Consider the following 16,824-nt stretch of genomic DNA (forward strand, 5'->3'; position numbering starts at 1 on the left):
TAAAAAATATGTTACAAGTTTCTTAATTTATTAAATTTTTAAATTCAATAGGAACCAAATATAGAATATGGAACCAAAAATTAAACGATCTAAATAGAGACAGTGTAATTTCGGTTATTAATTTTCAAAACGAGCTCTAACTCCTGCACAATAATAACTCGAATAAAACAATATTTATTAAAATGAGTCGCTGTGTTAATTGAACATACTGTTTAGGTTTGGGATGGTAAGAATTTTCAAAAAATAATTTCTAAGCATTTTCTTTAAGCATAATGTCTTAGAAATATTCCCTGAACATTTTAAGCTAATCCGACAAATACTTTTCGAGTTATTCCGTAATTAGCAAAAGGTTAGATTTTAATGAATACAGCTTTTTGAAAACATAAAAAACTAGTGCCTGATCGAAGGATTCTTTTAATTTCGATTTTTTATAAGCAATTAAAACTGTTGGCTTTTTCCGAAAATCTAAAAAAATTTTCATAGGAAGCCATTTTGTTAATTTAATAAAGTTTTAGACCATACACTAGTTTATCTATTAATAGAACAAATCTTTGTTCATCCGATTGATTTTAGATGAATCTCCAAGGATTAGTGTTGATCGCAGCAAAGATCTTCGATTGGAACTAGATCAACACAAACAGGGTATTGTCACGAAGTTTTGAACACCCAAAAGGAAAGGTCGAAGACCTTACAAAGTATATATCTAATTGAGCAGCGTGACAAGCTGAGCCCATTTACCCATATTCGTCTGTTTGTCCATCCGTCTTTCAGCCTGTCCTGTATATGTCTTTCAGTTTTTGAGATATCGCCCAGATATTTTGCACACGTCATTTTCTCACCAAAACGGTGGAACCGCCGATATCGGATCACTATGGCATTTAGCTGCCATACATACTGAACGATCGGAATCAAATGCTTGCATGGAAAACTTTTTTAATTGACGAGGTATCTCCACTAAATTTGGCATGGGTTAAGGCAATGATGCAGTCCGATGCATGTTCGCATACGATATCGAGTCCCAAGCCCGGTCACGCGCGGACTATTCACGTTGCCAGACAACTTTAAACGCGTTTTCCCAAAAGCACGATTCTAACAAACCTATAATAGATAATCGAAACCCCTAAATTGTAACTGATTTACGAACTTTTTCGGAAGTGTCTTTAAAATTGTTTAAAGTATTTTTAAGCTTGAAAATCATGGTCAAAAAATGCACTATTTTTAAATTTAAATTTTTAAACTGGAGTTTGTTGGCTTGACCTTAAACATAATTTTTTGAATTATCTACAGGACTCAAACTCTTTTGGATCAGATCTTTGCGACACGATTGAAATAAATATAACCGCATTGTTGACTCTTTTAACAATTAACCACTAATTATCAAAAAAAAACTCTGATATTATTTTAAATTCGATATTATTATCATTTGTGGTATCCTTAATTAAACACGACTCACACGTACTTTTCTTTGTGGAGTTTGTGGGGTTAAAAATGTTGTGTGATTAAAAGGGGAAATAATAATCCCTAAAAACTCATTGTCACATCGGTACCCTTGCGAGTACACAGGAATAAAACTTGTGCTTGTCCATATTTTCTAAATTATCTGGAAAATAGTTAGGTGGAAGCATCGAATCTGTCATCTGTCTAAACTGGGTTTTTGGTAGAATTTTTGATCTTTATGAGTTTCTAGGACAGCACTGGGAACCAGTCACAGAGCTTTATCCGGTTCATATTACGGATTTATTGTAGATTATCTTTTCCTTGTTTTCAGAAGTAACATTTAATATAATATAAAGTTGTAATAGTAGTTTTGGATTCGTCGCATCACATAGTGATACAATACAGTCAGTGGATGTTTCAGCTCTTTTAGCAAAAAATTTATTTGTTAATTTTGGTTCAAAGAGAAATGTTATAATTTTGTTCGATTCTCTAAGTTTAGGCGTATCAAAGAGAGCAACATTTTTTATATTCGTATTAGGGTGAATCATATCACGTATACTCTTAAAAACAACTTACCTTTTGAACGCCGTTTGTAAATCTATTTAAAAAGGTTACGATAAAAACTTTTAAGAAGTTTATATTTCACTTAAAAAATTGTCTATCACCCTAATATGGGTTCATAAAAAGTTGATTTTACCCAAAAGTTTAAGGAGTTTTTGGTTTGCCTTCGATTTTTAATTAGATCAAAAAATTTTAAGGTCATTGTATGGAAAACTATGTACCGAAAATGCAGAAAAAATTTGTAGTGATCGGATCATTTATCTCCGAGTACTCACTCAAGCAAATTTTGATTGAATTAAGCGGCTAAACTTTCGGAAGCTGTAGCTCAAAAACTATTTGAGATATCAGGAAACATTTGTACCAAGTCTCAGTCTCAATGACATCTAAATTTTTGCTCAAGTTACAGCTTGCATAGACGGACACACAGTTACCGGGATTTCAACTCGTCTCTCGTCGTGAACAAAACTATTATACTCTGTAGCAATATGTTGCAAGAGTATAAAATGTTCGGTTACGATCGTATTTAGTCCTTCCTTACTTTTTTTGTTTTTGTAATTTCACACTAAGTGTGCCTATAAAATCAGTTTTGCCAATGAAGATTGTATGACTGACAGAGATAAAATACTAAAAATAACAAACAAATAAAAAGCCAATTGTTTTGTGTAAAACTATGTATATAGTATACGTATGTAAGCATATATTTTGTGATATTGTCAGCTTAAAATTAAATTAAATACAAAAAAATCTTGAATACAAATAGTCAAAATTGTGAACTTATTGCATAACGTAATTTTTTAAATGTATTGTATATGTACGTATGTGTGTAGTTATATGCTTATTTTTTTAGAAATAAATATTTTAAAAGGCTGTACATACATACAAACGCATCATTTATCAACAACAAAATGAATTGAAATAGAAAGAAAAAACAGGAAAAAAAGACTTAAAAAAATATGTGTCTTAACAGAAGGCCGCACGAACAAACACAACATACAACAACATATCTATGTGTATGTCTGAATTTTTTATATACTCCTCTTTTTTACGTTTAAAGTTTATGCGTAAATGCAACTTATATAATATATCATTTAATATTCTAGTTTACAAAATTGTATGCATACTTTCGCAATACACTGTAGTGGTTTTTCTTATCGGGGTTGTGTTGTAGGAAATTGTAGGTGAATATATTTTCATTGAGATTTTTTTAAACTTTCAGGGATTTTTCAGCAATTGCTTCAAGTTTTTGATTTTTTCGAACCTGTGAAAAACTTTTAACGTAAGTTCTCCTAGTTACTTAAAATTCTTTAAAAAGTTTTGTCGAAATTTTAGGAATATTTAGCACGATTCATTTATTTGGACAACAATATTCGAATTTGCTTTTCTTTAAATACTGAAAAAAAATTTTAAATATGTTTTTGAAAAGTATATGGGTAACTATTTTCGAATATTTTTTTATTTTTTGTGTGTAATTTTTATTTAACTTTTCTCAACTTTTGCCTTTCAAAGCAATACTTTGTAATTTTTTTGTAATTATTTGAATATTTTTGTTGAATATGCTTTATACTTTTATTGTGTGTGCTTTATACGCTAACCGAGTGTAAATATTATTCTCTCATTAGAAAAAATTATGTCAAATTAAATAAAAAATTAATCATTATTTTCTCAAAATTTTACTGTTTATGTGAAAATATGACTTTGATGAAAAAAAAATTATTTAAAGAAAACAAAAATTAAAATGTCTCAAAAATTAACGTCATCATCAAGGCTGAGTACGAAATTGCCAAAAAAAATTCAATGTAATACTTGTTTCAACAATTTTAAATTTAATTATTGATTTACAAAATAAGGTCGTTATATCGTACGATATGTCTCGTACGTATGTATATATTATTTGAAACTTTAATTACGAATGATTTAAAAAATAAGTATTAAAAAAAAAATGTAAACATAAATTTCAAAATATCACAAAAATTTTAATTTTAACTTAAATTAAAAATTTGGGATTAAAAGTTTTGATTTCAAAATTAAATTTCTAAAATTTAGAATTGAAAAATTGTATTAAAAAAACATTTAAAAAAAAATTTATTAAATTAAAAAATTTTATTTAACTTCGAGAATTTCAAACTACTGTTTTCTTTACAATTTTAAATTTTTTTTAGTGAGTGCAAGATTACTATTCATCTAACAATGGAAAGTCTAAAATGTAAGATCATAATTTTTTTTTAAACTAATGTTGAGTATAAAATTGTCAAAAAAAAAATTCAATTCAATCCGTTTTTGAAAAGTGGTTCATTTAATTGAAGACTTGCATATAATTTATAACTTGATTTAAAAATGATTTTAAAGTATTTTTTTTTTTAATTGAAAAATATAAAATTTAAAGATAAATTTCGAAATTTCACATATATATATTTAAATTTAAAATTTTGGAAGCAAAATAAATAAATTGAAAATTTTAGAATATAAAAATGGAAAATAAATAAAATAAATTTAAAAAATTTAGAATAAAAAATTAGAAAAATTAAAATTTAAAATTTTATAATAAACAAAAAATTAATTTTGGAATAAAAAAATTTAAAAAAAATTAAAAATAGTTTGAAGACTCAAAAAAATTAGAAGAAATAACTTAAAAAATTGTCATTCAAAAATTTAGAATAAAAAACTTTAAATTAAATTGAAAAATTTATAATAAAAAAATTAATTTTGGATTAGAATTTTTAAAATTATATTAAATAATTTAAATAAAAAAATTTAATTATTTTTAAAATTTGGAACAAAAAAAATCTAAACTCCAAAATAAAATTTTAAAATTATTGTTTTTCCTGCAATTTTAAATTAATTTTTTTCAGTGAGATTAATTTCCTTTTATATTTTGACAATTTTTAATTTGAAACATTGTAAAATAAAAACTTAATTAAAATCAAAAAATTTGGAACTAAAAATTTTAGAATAAGAAAATTTTATATATTTTAATTTAATTTAAAATTTTTTATTCCAAAATTAAATTTTTTTATTCTAAAATTTTTAACTCATTTAATTCTTTTAACTTTATATCTAATTTAAATTGACCAATTAAAACTAAAAAAATAAAATACAAATATTTAACACTATCTTTTTTCCTCTCAAATTTTAAATAATTTTTACAGTTATATATATATAATATATATAATTTTTTACACTGTAAGAATATTTTTTTAAATATTTTGACATGATAATTTCTCACAAGAGCCGTAAAAAATCGAAAATTATACTTCATTGAGTAAAAGTTTCAAACTATTTATTCATTTTTTTTATTTCCTTTTATTCAGCACATTTCGCAAAAGAAAAATTTTTTATGGACTCATATTTATATATGTACACTTTTGAATGTATGTATGTATATTATTATATTTATGTATTCTCATGTACGCATAACTACAGTGAACTCCAGTTTTTGAGTATACGAGTACTTTTACAATTCATATATAAATTTCTTCGCCAAAAAATTTCATTTTAAAAACTTAAACTACATACTTTAATTTATAATTACTTTTATTAATATTTTTAAGCATTCATTACACATTTTGCATTTTTACATATAAAAAAGAAAAATTAATGCTTACCTAAGCGATTTAAAAAATAATAATTTAACACAACTAATATGCATATAGTATTTAATATATATGTATGTATGTATAAAGCGAAATGCTTACTATGTCTCATTATCATCATCATTTTAACTGCATACAATTTCTACATTGCCACTCCAACCGTTATCGGCTACTTTTACACAAAATGCATAAATTTCTTATAATCATTCAATGTCTTATTTGTTTCTTTGGATAATTTTTAATAATTAGCATTCGTAAAAAAAAAACTCACAAACTTTTTAAAATAGTATAATAACCATACATACATAAGTTTTAATATTTATTTTTTATAAATTAAATTTATTTAAAGTTTTTGTTGTTTTTTTTTTCATAAAATTGTATTTCATGTTTCTTAACGAATATTTATATAAGAAAAATTTTTTCTGAGTACAAAAAAAATTGCATACAATTTTTAATATTAATTTAGTACATAGTAAATGTCAAGTTTTATATTTATTATATAGCAAATATTTATTTTTTATAGGCGCCGAAAATTTTCTTTAGTTATTTCATTGTAAAATTTAACTTTTATTTTATTTTATATTTTTTTAGTGTTGTCGTCGTAAATTTGGCTAGAAAGAAATGTGGTATAAATGTTTTGCATGTATTAAGCTTTCAATTTTACATACAGACACATGTATATATATATATATATATACATATATATATATATTTTTTTTGTTGTTTTACATTCTTTTGCTGCATTAGTCATAACGTAAAAATACAACTAAACTGTTTTTGTTTTATTTTACAATTCTTATTTGCCACAATATTTATATGCACACCTATACATACACAAATATATTTATTAAGTTTTGTATATATGTATATATAATTTACCTTGTTATTTAAAAATTTATATTTGTAGCATAAATGCTTTCTTCTAGCGTAATTTACTATATATATGTATGTATGTGTGTATGCTTTTGATAGTAGAGGAAATATATCTGTCCGCTTGTTTGTAATATGCAGTTGTACAGTTATGTGTTATATAGATACAATAATTTTTAAGTTTCCACATATTTTGAATGCGTTTACTCATATTAAGAATTCTGCGAGCGTGACTCGAACATCGCCGTCATATCACGTATGGAGAATTGTGGCGAGATTTTCTCACGGCTGTAAAAAAAGAAAATTAAATTTCGATTATTAGTCATAAAAATGAGTTATGAAAAATATTAAAGCAAAAATATTTGAAAAGGTAGAAACTAAATTTAGAAATAAAAATTGGTTTACAAAAACTTTATAAGAAAATTGTCTAAAGCAATTTCCAATTCAAAAATATGTTTTTTATTTATTTATATTTAAAACATTTTTTTTTATTAAATAAGAATAATAAATTAAAAGCAATAATACAAATTTGTTTTTGAAAAAAGTTAGAAAAGATAAGTGTTTGGAAGAAATATTGTGATAAAATTTTAAAATATATTTTGATAAAATTTGTTGATTTAAAAAAAATTAGTGTTTTTGATACAAAATTCTTGAAAAAAATATTAAATAGTTTTGAAAACAAAAGTTTTATTATTCGAAATTATTATTTCCCATTTTCCATCGATAAATAATTAATTAGAGTTAATTGTCTCCATGTTGAAAGCCGATTTTTGGGCATTAAAATTTGTTGCTACTTTATGAATTGCTTCAAAGTTTTAGGAGGATATTTATACATATGTTAAGAATACACAGTTCAATTTTTTAATCAAAAAATTACATAGTCTTGTAGTTATTTCATTACGATTAGTCTTAAAAAAAAAATCATTTAATCACTCTGATTAAAATTTTGTAAATATTATTTTAATAAAAATTGTCTAACTTATATTAATAGAACCGGTGGTACAATTCGGTGAGTGTTTATCAACAATCAAGCGCTAATTTTATTAAAATTAGCCATATGTAAAAATTTATAAACCCTGAGAAAATTTGATGGTGTCATAAATATAATTTGTACCACGTCTGACTCGGTTCCAATACTATCATCGTTAAGATCGCACAACATTAATCGTAGACTGCTTAGAGACAAACGCTCTCATTCTACTACTAGCTTGCCCATTTTGTGACTTAAAATGAAGATCTTTTCAATTTTGTCTGTTAATTTTGCTGTTTAATAGGAGGCACCAGACATCCCTTACGATATAAAGATGTCAATTAGATATTTTATGTTAAAGCCACATTTACTTACGTTGAAGTTAAACTTTGTCGACTGGTCGACAGGGCTGCAACGCTGCCAATACCGCTAGAGCTATTACTCGTGCCACCACTTGTCACCTCACTCCGGTTATTGCGTTCCCGCGCTGCTGTGGATGACGCTATCGGCGCCGCTATACCATTGGCGTATTCAAAACTTTTACGCTCGAATTTCTGTACAGTAGCGCGAGCCGAGAACTCTTCCTGTGCGGCGGGCGTTTTCTTCGCGTAGTTTACATTACCTGGAGATGACGTTAAGTTAGTTGTGACGTCATTTGTGGTGCTGTTGTTGGTAGCATTTGAATTTGAATTCTGAACTGTTGCCGTTGTTATTGTATTTGCATCACAATTTTGATTTTTCTCATCGGAAATGCTGCGTACGCGTGGCGCATGCAAAGTACTCTCTGAGCCCGCCAGCAAGCGTGCGCGACCCAGCAGCTCTTTAACATTTTCGTTCTCCTGCTGTAGAGCGCGCATGTCTCCGCGGGATTTCGATTTGACACGCAACGATTCGACACCATTAAATTTGTCGTCGTCCTTATGTGATGGCGTGTGCAGATCGGTTTTCGAACGCGACTTGAAGTTCGTTGTATCGCCGCGATACTTTTGCGTCAATTGCTGACGGCGTTCCTCTTTGATTTTGTCAATGCGCTCGCGATCGAGCTTCACGCCGGATAGCACTTTCAAGCTGCTGGTCGACAAATTCAAATTAGAATTGCTCAGATCACTGGCGCTGGCATTAATAGCGGCGGCAGTTGAGTTAGCCGTAGCCGCTCCTTGCTGTGCAGACGAGTTGACGTTATTCTGTATGAGCGAGATGCGATTCTCTGTGGTTGGCGTGATTTTCAGCTCGGCTGTTTCGCAATCGTTTTCTAGTGCGGCATCTACCACCGCATGATTATAACTTTTCTCCTGCTTGTGCGCTGTCTTTTCACTCTTCGAAAAACAAATCTCTTCTGTGATCGGTATGCCGGGCAGCCGCTTTGGCGGATTTAATGTTTTCGGACGTGTGAAGTCGAAACTTTTGCGTCGATTCGTTACCTCGGCCAGCTCGGGCAGCTGTTGTGTGCTGCGCGTGTTCAACTCTTGCAAATGTTTCGAGCCGAATTCGCGCACAAATGCGTTCTCATCCAGCGAACGCGTTATTTGTTGTGATTTTGTCAGCTTCTGTTTGGGGTTTATAGTCTCCTTTGTTGTTGTCGTCTGCTCGGTATTTGAGCTGAGGCTTGTTTGTGAGGTCTTCAGTTCGGCATTCACAACGTCAGTGTGCTTCTTAATTGAACTGCGAGAGCTGAAGTCAAATGCAGATAGTTGCTCGACGGGCGAACTCTCGAACTTCGTAGCCAGCTCTTTGACACTAAAGTTGGAAGGCGACTTGCGTGCTGAATTCTCGACAATACCGGCGCTATGCGGCGGTTCGCGTTCAAGCGCTTGTGTATTAACGTTAGCAAGCTCTACACATTCGGCTTTCACAATATCTGTATCGGTTTTGATGCTATCCAAACTATCCAACTCCAATTTGTCCGATGCATCTGTTTCTCTTACTTCCGTGCCTTTCAATTGTTCACCCAGAAGATTTTCATATACACTTTTCGGTTTGCGCAACTCCACGTTTTCATAAAGCAAACCCTCATCTTCATGCTCGGCGGCATCTTCTAAACTGTCTAACAGATTTTTTTCGCCACACATCGGCACATCTGGCCGACATCCCTTGATAGTTGTCTCTTCATTTAAGAGCGGTACATTTTCGTATGCACTAAATTCCTGCATATCATTTTCATTCGTCTCTTTCAGGCACTCGAGCGTCACAGCGCACTTGCGTTCATCGTTTAACAGTTGATTCACCTCGGTTACTGAATTTCTAAAGAATCTCACTTGCTCATATACAGTGTTCTCATCGAAGCTCGTTTCCAACAGCGGTCCCTTGGCGGCAGTCTTCGTCTTGTCGCGCATTACAGCGTAACATTTACTTGGCAATTCTTCGCGTGGACTACGCAGATTGTACGTAATGCTTATTGTAGCACGTATCGGGCTTGTGGGACCACCTACTGGTGGCGGTTTTTGTGCGCCTAACAACGGTGAGGCCATATTGCTCGGCGTATTTTCGTATTCTTCATACGCCGGCGACTCCGCTTCGGTTTCAATCAACGAATGCATGCTCGACTGACGTTGCAAATTCTGATAACCGAATTCGCTGGGCGTCACCGATTGACTAGTATTGTCTGTGAAATTTGAATTATTCGGCGAAGGAATGAGTTGTTGTGCTAATTCTCGTTGTCTATTGTAGGGCAATGTAGACGCATGCCCAGCACCGCCATTTCCAATACCATCTACACCGTCGATGGTCATCTTGGTAGTCAGTGGTTGTAGATCAAGTGAGAGCTCGCGTTTAAGTGCGTGCATATCGCGACGTTCGTGATGAGAGGCGTTCGTGATGTTCGAGTGTGATGTGAACTATGTGGATGAAAAATAAGTGCTATTTATTTTGAAGATAACAAATGTGTCTTCAGAAATGGTTATGCGTAAAAGTTGTTAACCTCATAAAAGTTAAATTTATTTTCGAACTAAAATTTGTTAAAAATTACTTCTAACATAAAAGACTGCACGTCCGACTGACACCTCCTTCATCAGCTTAAAAAAATTGTTGATTAAAATATCTAGCTAATAGCGTGCTCCCGCCATAAATCACATGGCTTCGTTTGGCTCCAAAAAAAACCTGCTATAGCCTCATTGTCTTCGTTACGAAATTAGTACGACATTTTCCATGGGAGAGTGTTAATGAAGGAGTCGAATGGGTTCGCAATTTCAAAATTTCCCTTTATAGTCTTGTAATGCCCTTAAAGGTCTTTTAATATGAAGTAACCATCCGTGAAACTAGCAGTTGGGCATGTTCCTTAACTTGCAACCCCTGTCTGTTGTTGTTGTAACGGCAAAATTCTGCCGAATTGACAGTCCTTGGCCGAATAAAAATCCGGGTCCGTTCCGGTTACATAGCCCCGATTGTCGTAGGAACTGAAAGCAGATATCTCGTGGATATCGGGTAAAGTATTTTTTTCACACTATCAAAACACTGGGTTCAAAATTTTAGACTATAATTCGCTTTGAAGTTAAATCTAAGGAACTGAAATGCAGACGGTAAAAAATAGCAATTCCAAAAATTATACAACATACTAAAATAAAATTTCCAACAGTTACACTACTTCAAAATGCAATTTTGAACCTTAAACCGATATAAAAATAAAACAACATTATATACGTCAAATATATGGGAACGGGCTTAGACAAGAAGAACCCTTTATTTCTTCGATGGATAACATGAAGATGTGCAAAAAATTGAAAGGAACAAACTCTTCGCAGTCCTGGCTTGGCAAAAAACTAATTTCGCACGACGTTCTATCAAAATCTCACTATACAAGTAGTGCCATTTCTTCAAAAAATACTTTTTGCTCAGAAAAACAAAACAAATCATATTCTCATACTACTATACTAATGAAAGATCATATCATAATATCTTGAAAAATCGTATGCGTTTTTTTATATAAATCTAAGCCTACAGTGACAACTTTCCTACGCTACCACACTTATTGTTGAAGAAAATTTTTAAAAATGTCTTACATTGCTGCCGAGACTTTCGTGAGAAGTGCCCAAACAACTGCCAGTGTCGACACCCAACAACAGTGGTTGTTGCTGTTGGTGTGAGGATGCACCCGAGAGTTGTGATAATCCCGACATAGCGGAGGTAGCCATTAGCGGTTCCAAATCATACTGTGGCGTATTTACGGCTGAACTATTCTCGGAGCTGGTCTCGCCCACCAACAACGAGTAACGTGGACTCTGCATTGGTGAGGAAGGTGTAACGGAAATTTTCGAACGTTCCATATCGGATTTGGGATCTTTGGTTATTTCATTGGTGCTATTGCGTAATAGCAACGTATTTAGTGCCTCATTGGCATTGCAGTAGCTGTTGCGATTTTTCGGCCGCATCAAATCGGGTAGATTCTTGGGCGCATGTGAATGATTGTTGTAGTTTGTGTTTCTGTGGAGTTAAAGTTACGAAAAATTAGCAAAAAAACAAGTAAGGAAGGGCTAAGTTCGGATGTAACCGAACATTTTATACTCTCGCAAAGTCAAATGGTATACTCGTTTGAGATTTCTTTGTGGATTGACTGATATTTTCGGTAGAAGGTCAACTATAGGCACTGGGGTCCACATATTTAGTACTTAGGGGTTGAACAGTTTTGGTTCGATTTAGACAATTTTTGGCCGCAAGGTGGCATACTTTAATTGCATTATTCACGCAAAGTTTTACCCCGATATAATCATTGTTACCTGATTTGCATAGTGGAAAGTGAAAGAATCAGATGGAATTGAATATGGTGTTACATGGGAAGTAAGCGTGGTTGTAGTCCGATTTCGCCCATTTTCGCACTATGATATGGAAACATGAAAAGAACGTTATGCACTGAATTTGGTTGAAATCGGTTGAGCAGATCTCAAGATATGGGTTTTCACCTAAAAGTGGGATGTGCCACGCCCACTGTCTAATTTTGAACGCGGTTCCTATAAAGTCATCTTATACCATCTCAGAGATAAAATTTAATGTCTCTGGCGTGTTTAGTGCTTGATTTATCGCGCTTTTAGTAGTTTTTAACAGTACCGTTATATGGGGAGTGGGCGGAGTTGCCACCCGATTTCAACTATTTTCACACCGTCAATAGAAGTGCCAAAAACATTTGCTTCCAGTGAATTTTGTTATTATAGCATAAGCGGTTTAGAAGATATGCACATTAAACCTATTAGAGGCGGGACCACGCCCACTTTTAAAAAAAATTTTTTAACTGCAGATGCCCCTCCCTAATGTGATCCTGTGTACCAAATAACAGTCTTGTATCTTATTGCGGAGCTTAGTTATGGCAAGTTATTTGTTTTTGATTAATGGCGTTTTGTGGGCGTGGCAGTGGTCCGATTACGCCCATCTGCAATACCAACCGTCTCACGGTACCATGAAACATGTCTACCAAGTTTCATAAAGATATCTCAATTTTTACTCAAGTTAGAGCTTGCACGGACGGACGGACAGACGGACGGACGGACAGACGGACGGACGGACAGACAGTCACCCGGATTTCAACTCGTCTCTTCATCCTGATCATTTATATATATATAACCCTATATCTAACTCGATTAATTTTATGTGATACAAACAACCGTTAGGTGAACAAAACTATTATACTCTGTAGCAACAGGTTGCGAGAGTATAAAAATAGCATTTAATTTCGCACACGCGCACACTTACCTGCCATAAGGTACTTGTGTAATGCTCTCCAGCTCACGTTTGGCAAACAGCTCATCCTCGAATTGCATGCGGGCTGCGGCATCTTTTGCCGAGAAGCGACGCTCATTACTCACACCCGAGCCGGGATAACTGAAACGTTCTTTGAATGAATCCTGATCTTTACGCTTAGCGCCCAACTGCACTGTGGGGTAACTGTAGCGCGTGCTGATAATGCTGCCACCTGCTGCGGCAGCTGCTGCCGCGCCGGCGCTTGACTTCTTCTCACCACCTTTGGCAGTTATGCCGTACTTTTTTTCGAATTGTGCCGCCTTAGCGCTAACGGCATCTTGCGATTTGTTTGTGCTCTCTGTCGAGCTGTACAGCGAGTTCTTGGAGAGCGCTGACTTGGGTGGCGCATGTACTTGCACGCTGGCATAAAGCGTCTGTGGATTGGCTATGGTGTGCTCAGGTGTGCTGCAATCAATAAATTGTATGTCGGACAACTGATCCTCGAGCTTGTAACGTTTGCAGCAACTTTCGTCACTAGAGAGGTGTGCGTGATGCTCATGGCATACCAACTCGTTGCCAGCTGCGTCTAACATCGTACCACTTGTCACCCCTGCAGCGCCGCCGCCGCCCTGTTGTGCCCAATTATTCGCCAAAGCGGAAGCTGCGCTTGGCGAAAGATGCAGATTGAGACGTGGCTGCTTTTTGGGACTCGGATTAACGCTGTTTGTCTGACTGGAAAACTCCTCGGGACGCGCACGCAGTATGCGACGTGAAGCCGCACACGAAGATGGTGGTATATTCTCTTTGCCGACGCGTGGTGAGCTCACCAGCGATTCACTTTCGGAGAAGATACGCATCTCAGGCTCTTCACGATCGAAATTCAAACCCAATTCAGAGAGCTCGCGTGACGGACAAGTTGTAACATGTCCACGTTGTGGCGACTGCAGCAAATCAAAGTAGGAATCATGCGAAACTGAACGTGAGTGCCCAGCAGTGCGCAGACTATCGATGGAGTTCGAACGTACGCAGACTTCCATCGGTTTGCCGGCTACCTCGTCGCGTCTATTGCTCGTCTCGAATAGTTCAATCGATTTCGGTTTTTCTTGCTTGTGCAGCGCCTTACCCACCTTACCGGCATTTGTGATGATCAAGTCGGCTTCGGCAAAGGTGACCTGCGTGTGACTGCCATCTTTCTGACGCGCTGGTGGCACAACGCTGCTAGCAACTGCAGTCGACGCGGCTCCAGTCTTCAAATCGTGTGCGCCGTTGCTGATTGGTCGTTGATTACGTGTGAACAGCGATTTCCACGAATGTGTTTTTCGTTTTTGCCAGCTGCGTGGCACCGACAAAACTGTATGATATTTATCAGGTAGACTAGATGGTCCACCGCCGACTTCAATGTATGAGCCAATATTGGCCGCATTACTGGATACCATATTTATGGGCATTGTAGTTTTCATATCGAGCCCATCGATACGTGAGTGACGCTCCTGTGCCTCCTCTAAACTAATCAACTTAGGACCGCCGGTGCTAAGACTTTTCGGACGCTCCATATAGGAAAGCGATTGATCGTGTTCGCGTTGTTCTACCAACAAGCTCTCACAATCTGTTAACGAGTCGAGTCGCGTCTCGTTGGCGTGTGCTGCACCAGCTGTGGCAATGTAGCTGAGACGCACATTCATATCATCGAAGGCGTCGAAAATATTGTGACAATTACGTATCAGGTACTCAGTGACGACAGCTTGTACGCCAACGCCGCGTAGCGCGGCCACACCACCGGACTCGAGTGCTGGTGAGCGCAGTAGATTGGGAGCCCAGACTATAGCGAGATTCTTGTCATTCATGCTGGTGCGTGCAGAGTGTTGTGAGATGCGATTTAGATGCTCCGCCAAGTACTTCAATGTGCTGTGGGAAGAAAAGAGTAAAAGTGTGTTGAAGGTTGGTATAAATTATGTGCGCCAAAAAATTTCGGCTAACTTCTAAGTATCCCTACAATATTGAGCACTCTCTACTTACCGATAATGCGGTGGCGGTAACTTCAGTACAGTCTCCTTCATCAGCCGCAGTCGTTCGTTCGACTCGCTCTTCTCTTGTATGGCCTCCACAAAGTTGTCATACAACTGATACGTGCACAAAGGATTTGGCAATTCGCGGAAGTACATTTTCAGCAACGAACTAACCGCATGTATGTCTTGTTTCATCTCCGGATTACCCAAATCTGGTATTCGCTCTTCGTCGAAGGCGCGTCGCAACTTTTGTATATTCGACGTTATACCCGAAAGTCGATAGATACCATCGACTATACCATATTCTTCAATAAATTCCGCGCAACATTTCAAAACCATTGGTATCTCTTGTCCGCTGTTGAGTAAATGCTCGGACAAATCACACGAGAACACACGTTCTCGATAAATGCCGCTCTGTTTGAGGCGACGCCGCGATGGCCGCGATAAGATGAACGAACGAAAGAATGCAATAAGTTTGCCATGCTTACGCAATACCGGTTTCGTTGGCGAGACATCCAATTGGCCTACTAGTGGCGCTGGCATGGGAAAATGACGCGGCACCTTATCACCGATTGTAGCCACGCACGATTGCGGGAAGAAACCAACTTCGTATTGCGATTTTTGTAAATGCGATTTCTTGCCACGCCACCAAATGGATTCAGCCGGACTGGGCATATCGATAACAGAAATCATATCACCCACCTCAATGGAAATTTCATCGGATGCTTGCGCCTGATAGCGACGCACGCCGTACGCAGCACCCACTGCCGGTGTATTGATCGTACGCATGGTATCACCATCGGCTAGCGGTAAACGACGTCCCTTATTGTCCAACTGCAACCAAGTGAGTATAGTGCCGCAGGTTAAGGAATCGGAGGCGATCTTTGAGAAACGCTCCAAATATTTTGCAACCGCATACTCAACATCTTCCTCACTCTTGAAATCCAACTCTTCTAAATTCTTCAGACCGCTTATTTTGCGATCATACACGCAGCGATGCAACATCTCATCCAACATCTGCATATTGTCAAAGGAACGCTTCACTAGAAACGGATCACAGCTGTGCGGAAAAACTTTTATGATGAACCAACAATTCGCTGGCGAGAAGGAACGGTAGGATGAGGGACCGGTACCGCTGTTGCTGAGCACCTGTCCCAGTTGACTGCCGGCAATATCGCCGCCAATTGATTGTGATGCTATGCTGCTGTTGAGCAATTCGGATTTATCGTCCATTAGACGCACCGAAAATGCGCCCAACTGCACGCGTTCATAATGGAAATGTGCGCATTCTTCGAGTTTCGGAAAGCGACAGGATTTCTAAAATGAGAAGAAGAAATAAATTGCACTTAGTAAATAAGTTCAAGTAAATAAGTTATGTACATGGAGAAAGGTGAGGTGGAAACATCCTGGCACTTTCTTTCCATTGTCCAGCCTTTGCAGGACTGAGGTTGAAACATCTCGGTAGGCTTAGCTTCGGCGAACCAGGAGACAAAGCCGAAACTGACTGAGCTGGCTCAACAAATTTGTGATGGACTCAAAGCGCTTTGGTCTTATGATCAATTATATAGAAGTTTCAGATACTACAACGGACCAGCGTTCTAAGCTGTCCAAGTGAGATCTCAGTTAGGATCAAAAACATGATACAACGAGCGATTCAGTGATTGTACTTTAATCGAGAGACCAAAATGGCAGAAGCTTACCCAGCACTCTGTCTCCTGTCCATCCG

General features: G+C 35.7%; 1 protein-coding gene across 4 annotated transcripts in view; it reads right to left on the minus strand.

The window, feature by feature from the left end:
• Positions 1-5,511: 5,511 nt before the first annotated feature.
• Positions 5,512-16,824, minus strand: part of CdGAPr (GTPase-activating protein CdGAPr) — a 191,633-nt gene continuing 180,320 nt past the window's right edge. For all 4 annotated transcript variants that reach the window (XM_036361775.2, XM_070106784.1, XM_070106785.1 and 1 more), the window contains 5 exons: positions 15,109-16,415; positions 13,105-14,997; positions 11,424-11,844; positions 7,804-10,262; positions 5,512-6,746 (listed from right to left, as the gene is read on the minus strand). In XM_036361775.2, the coding sequence (XP_036217668.2) occupies positions 6,671-6,746; positions 7,804-10,262; positions 11,424-11,844; positions 13,105-14,997; positions 15,109-16,415 (6,156 nt within the window). In that variant the 3' untranslated portion in view covers positions 5,512-6,670. The remainder of the gene's footprint in view (positions 6,747-7,803; positions 10,263-11,423; positions 11,845-13,104; positions 14,998-15,108; positions 16,416-16,824) is intronic.

This window comes from Bactrocera oleae, chromosome 3 (assembly GCF_042242935.1).
Source record: "Bactrocera oleae isolate idBacOlea1 chromosome 3, idBacOlea1, whole genome shotgun sequence".
NCBI classification, from domain to species: Eukaryota; Metazoa; Arthropoda; class Insecta; order Diptera; family Tephritidae; genus Bactrocera; species Bactrocera oleae.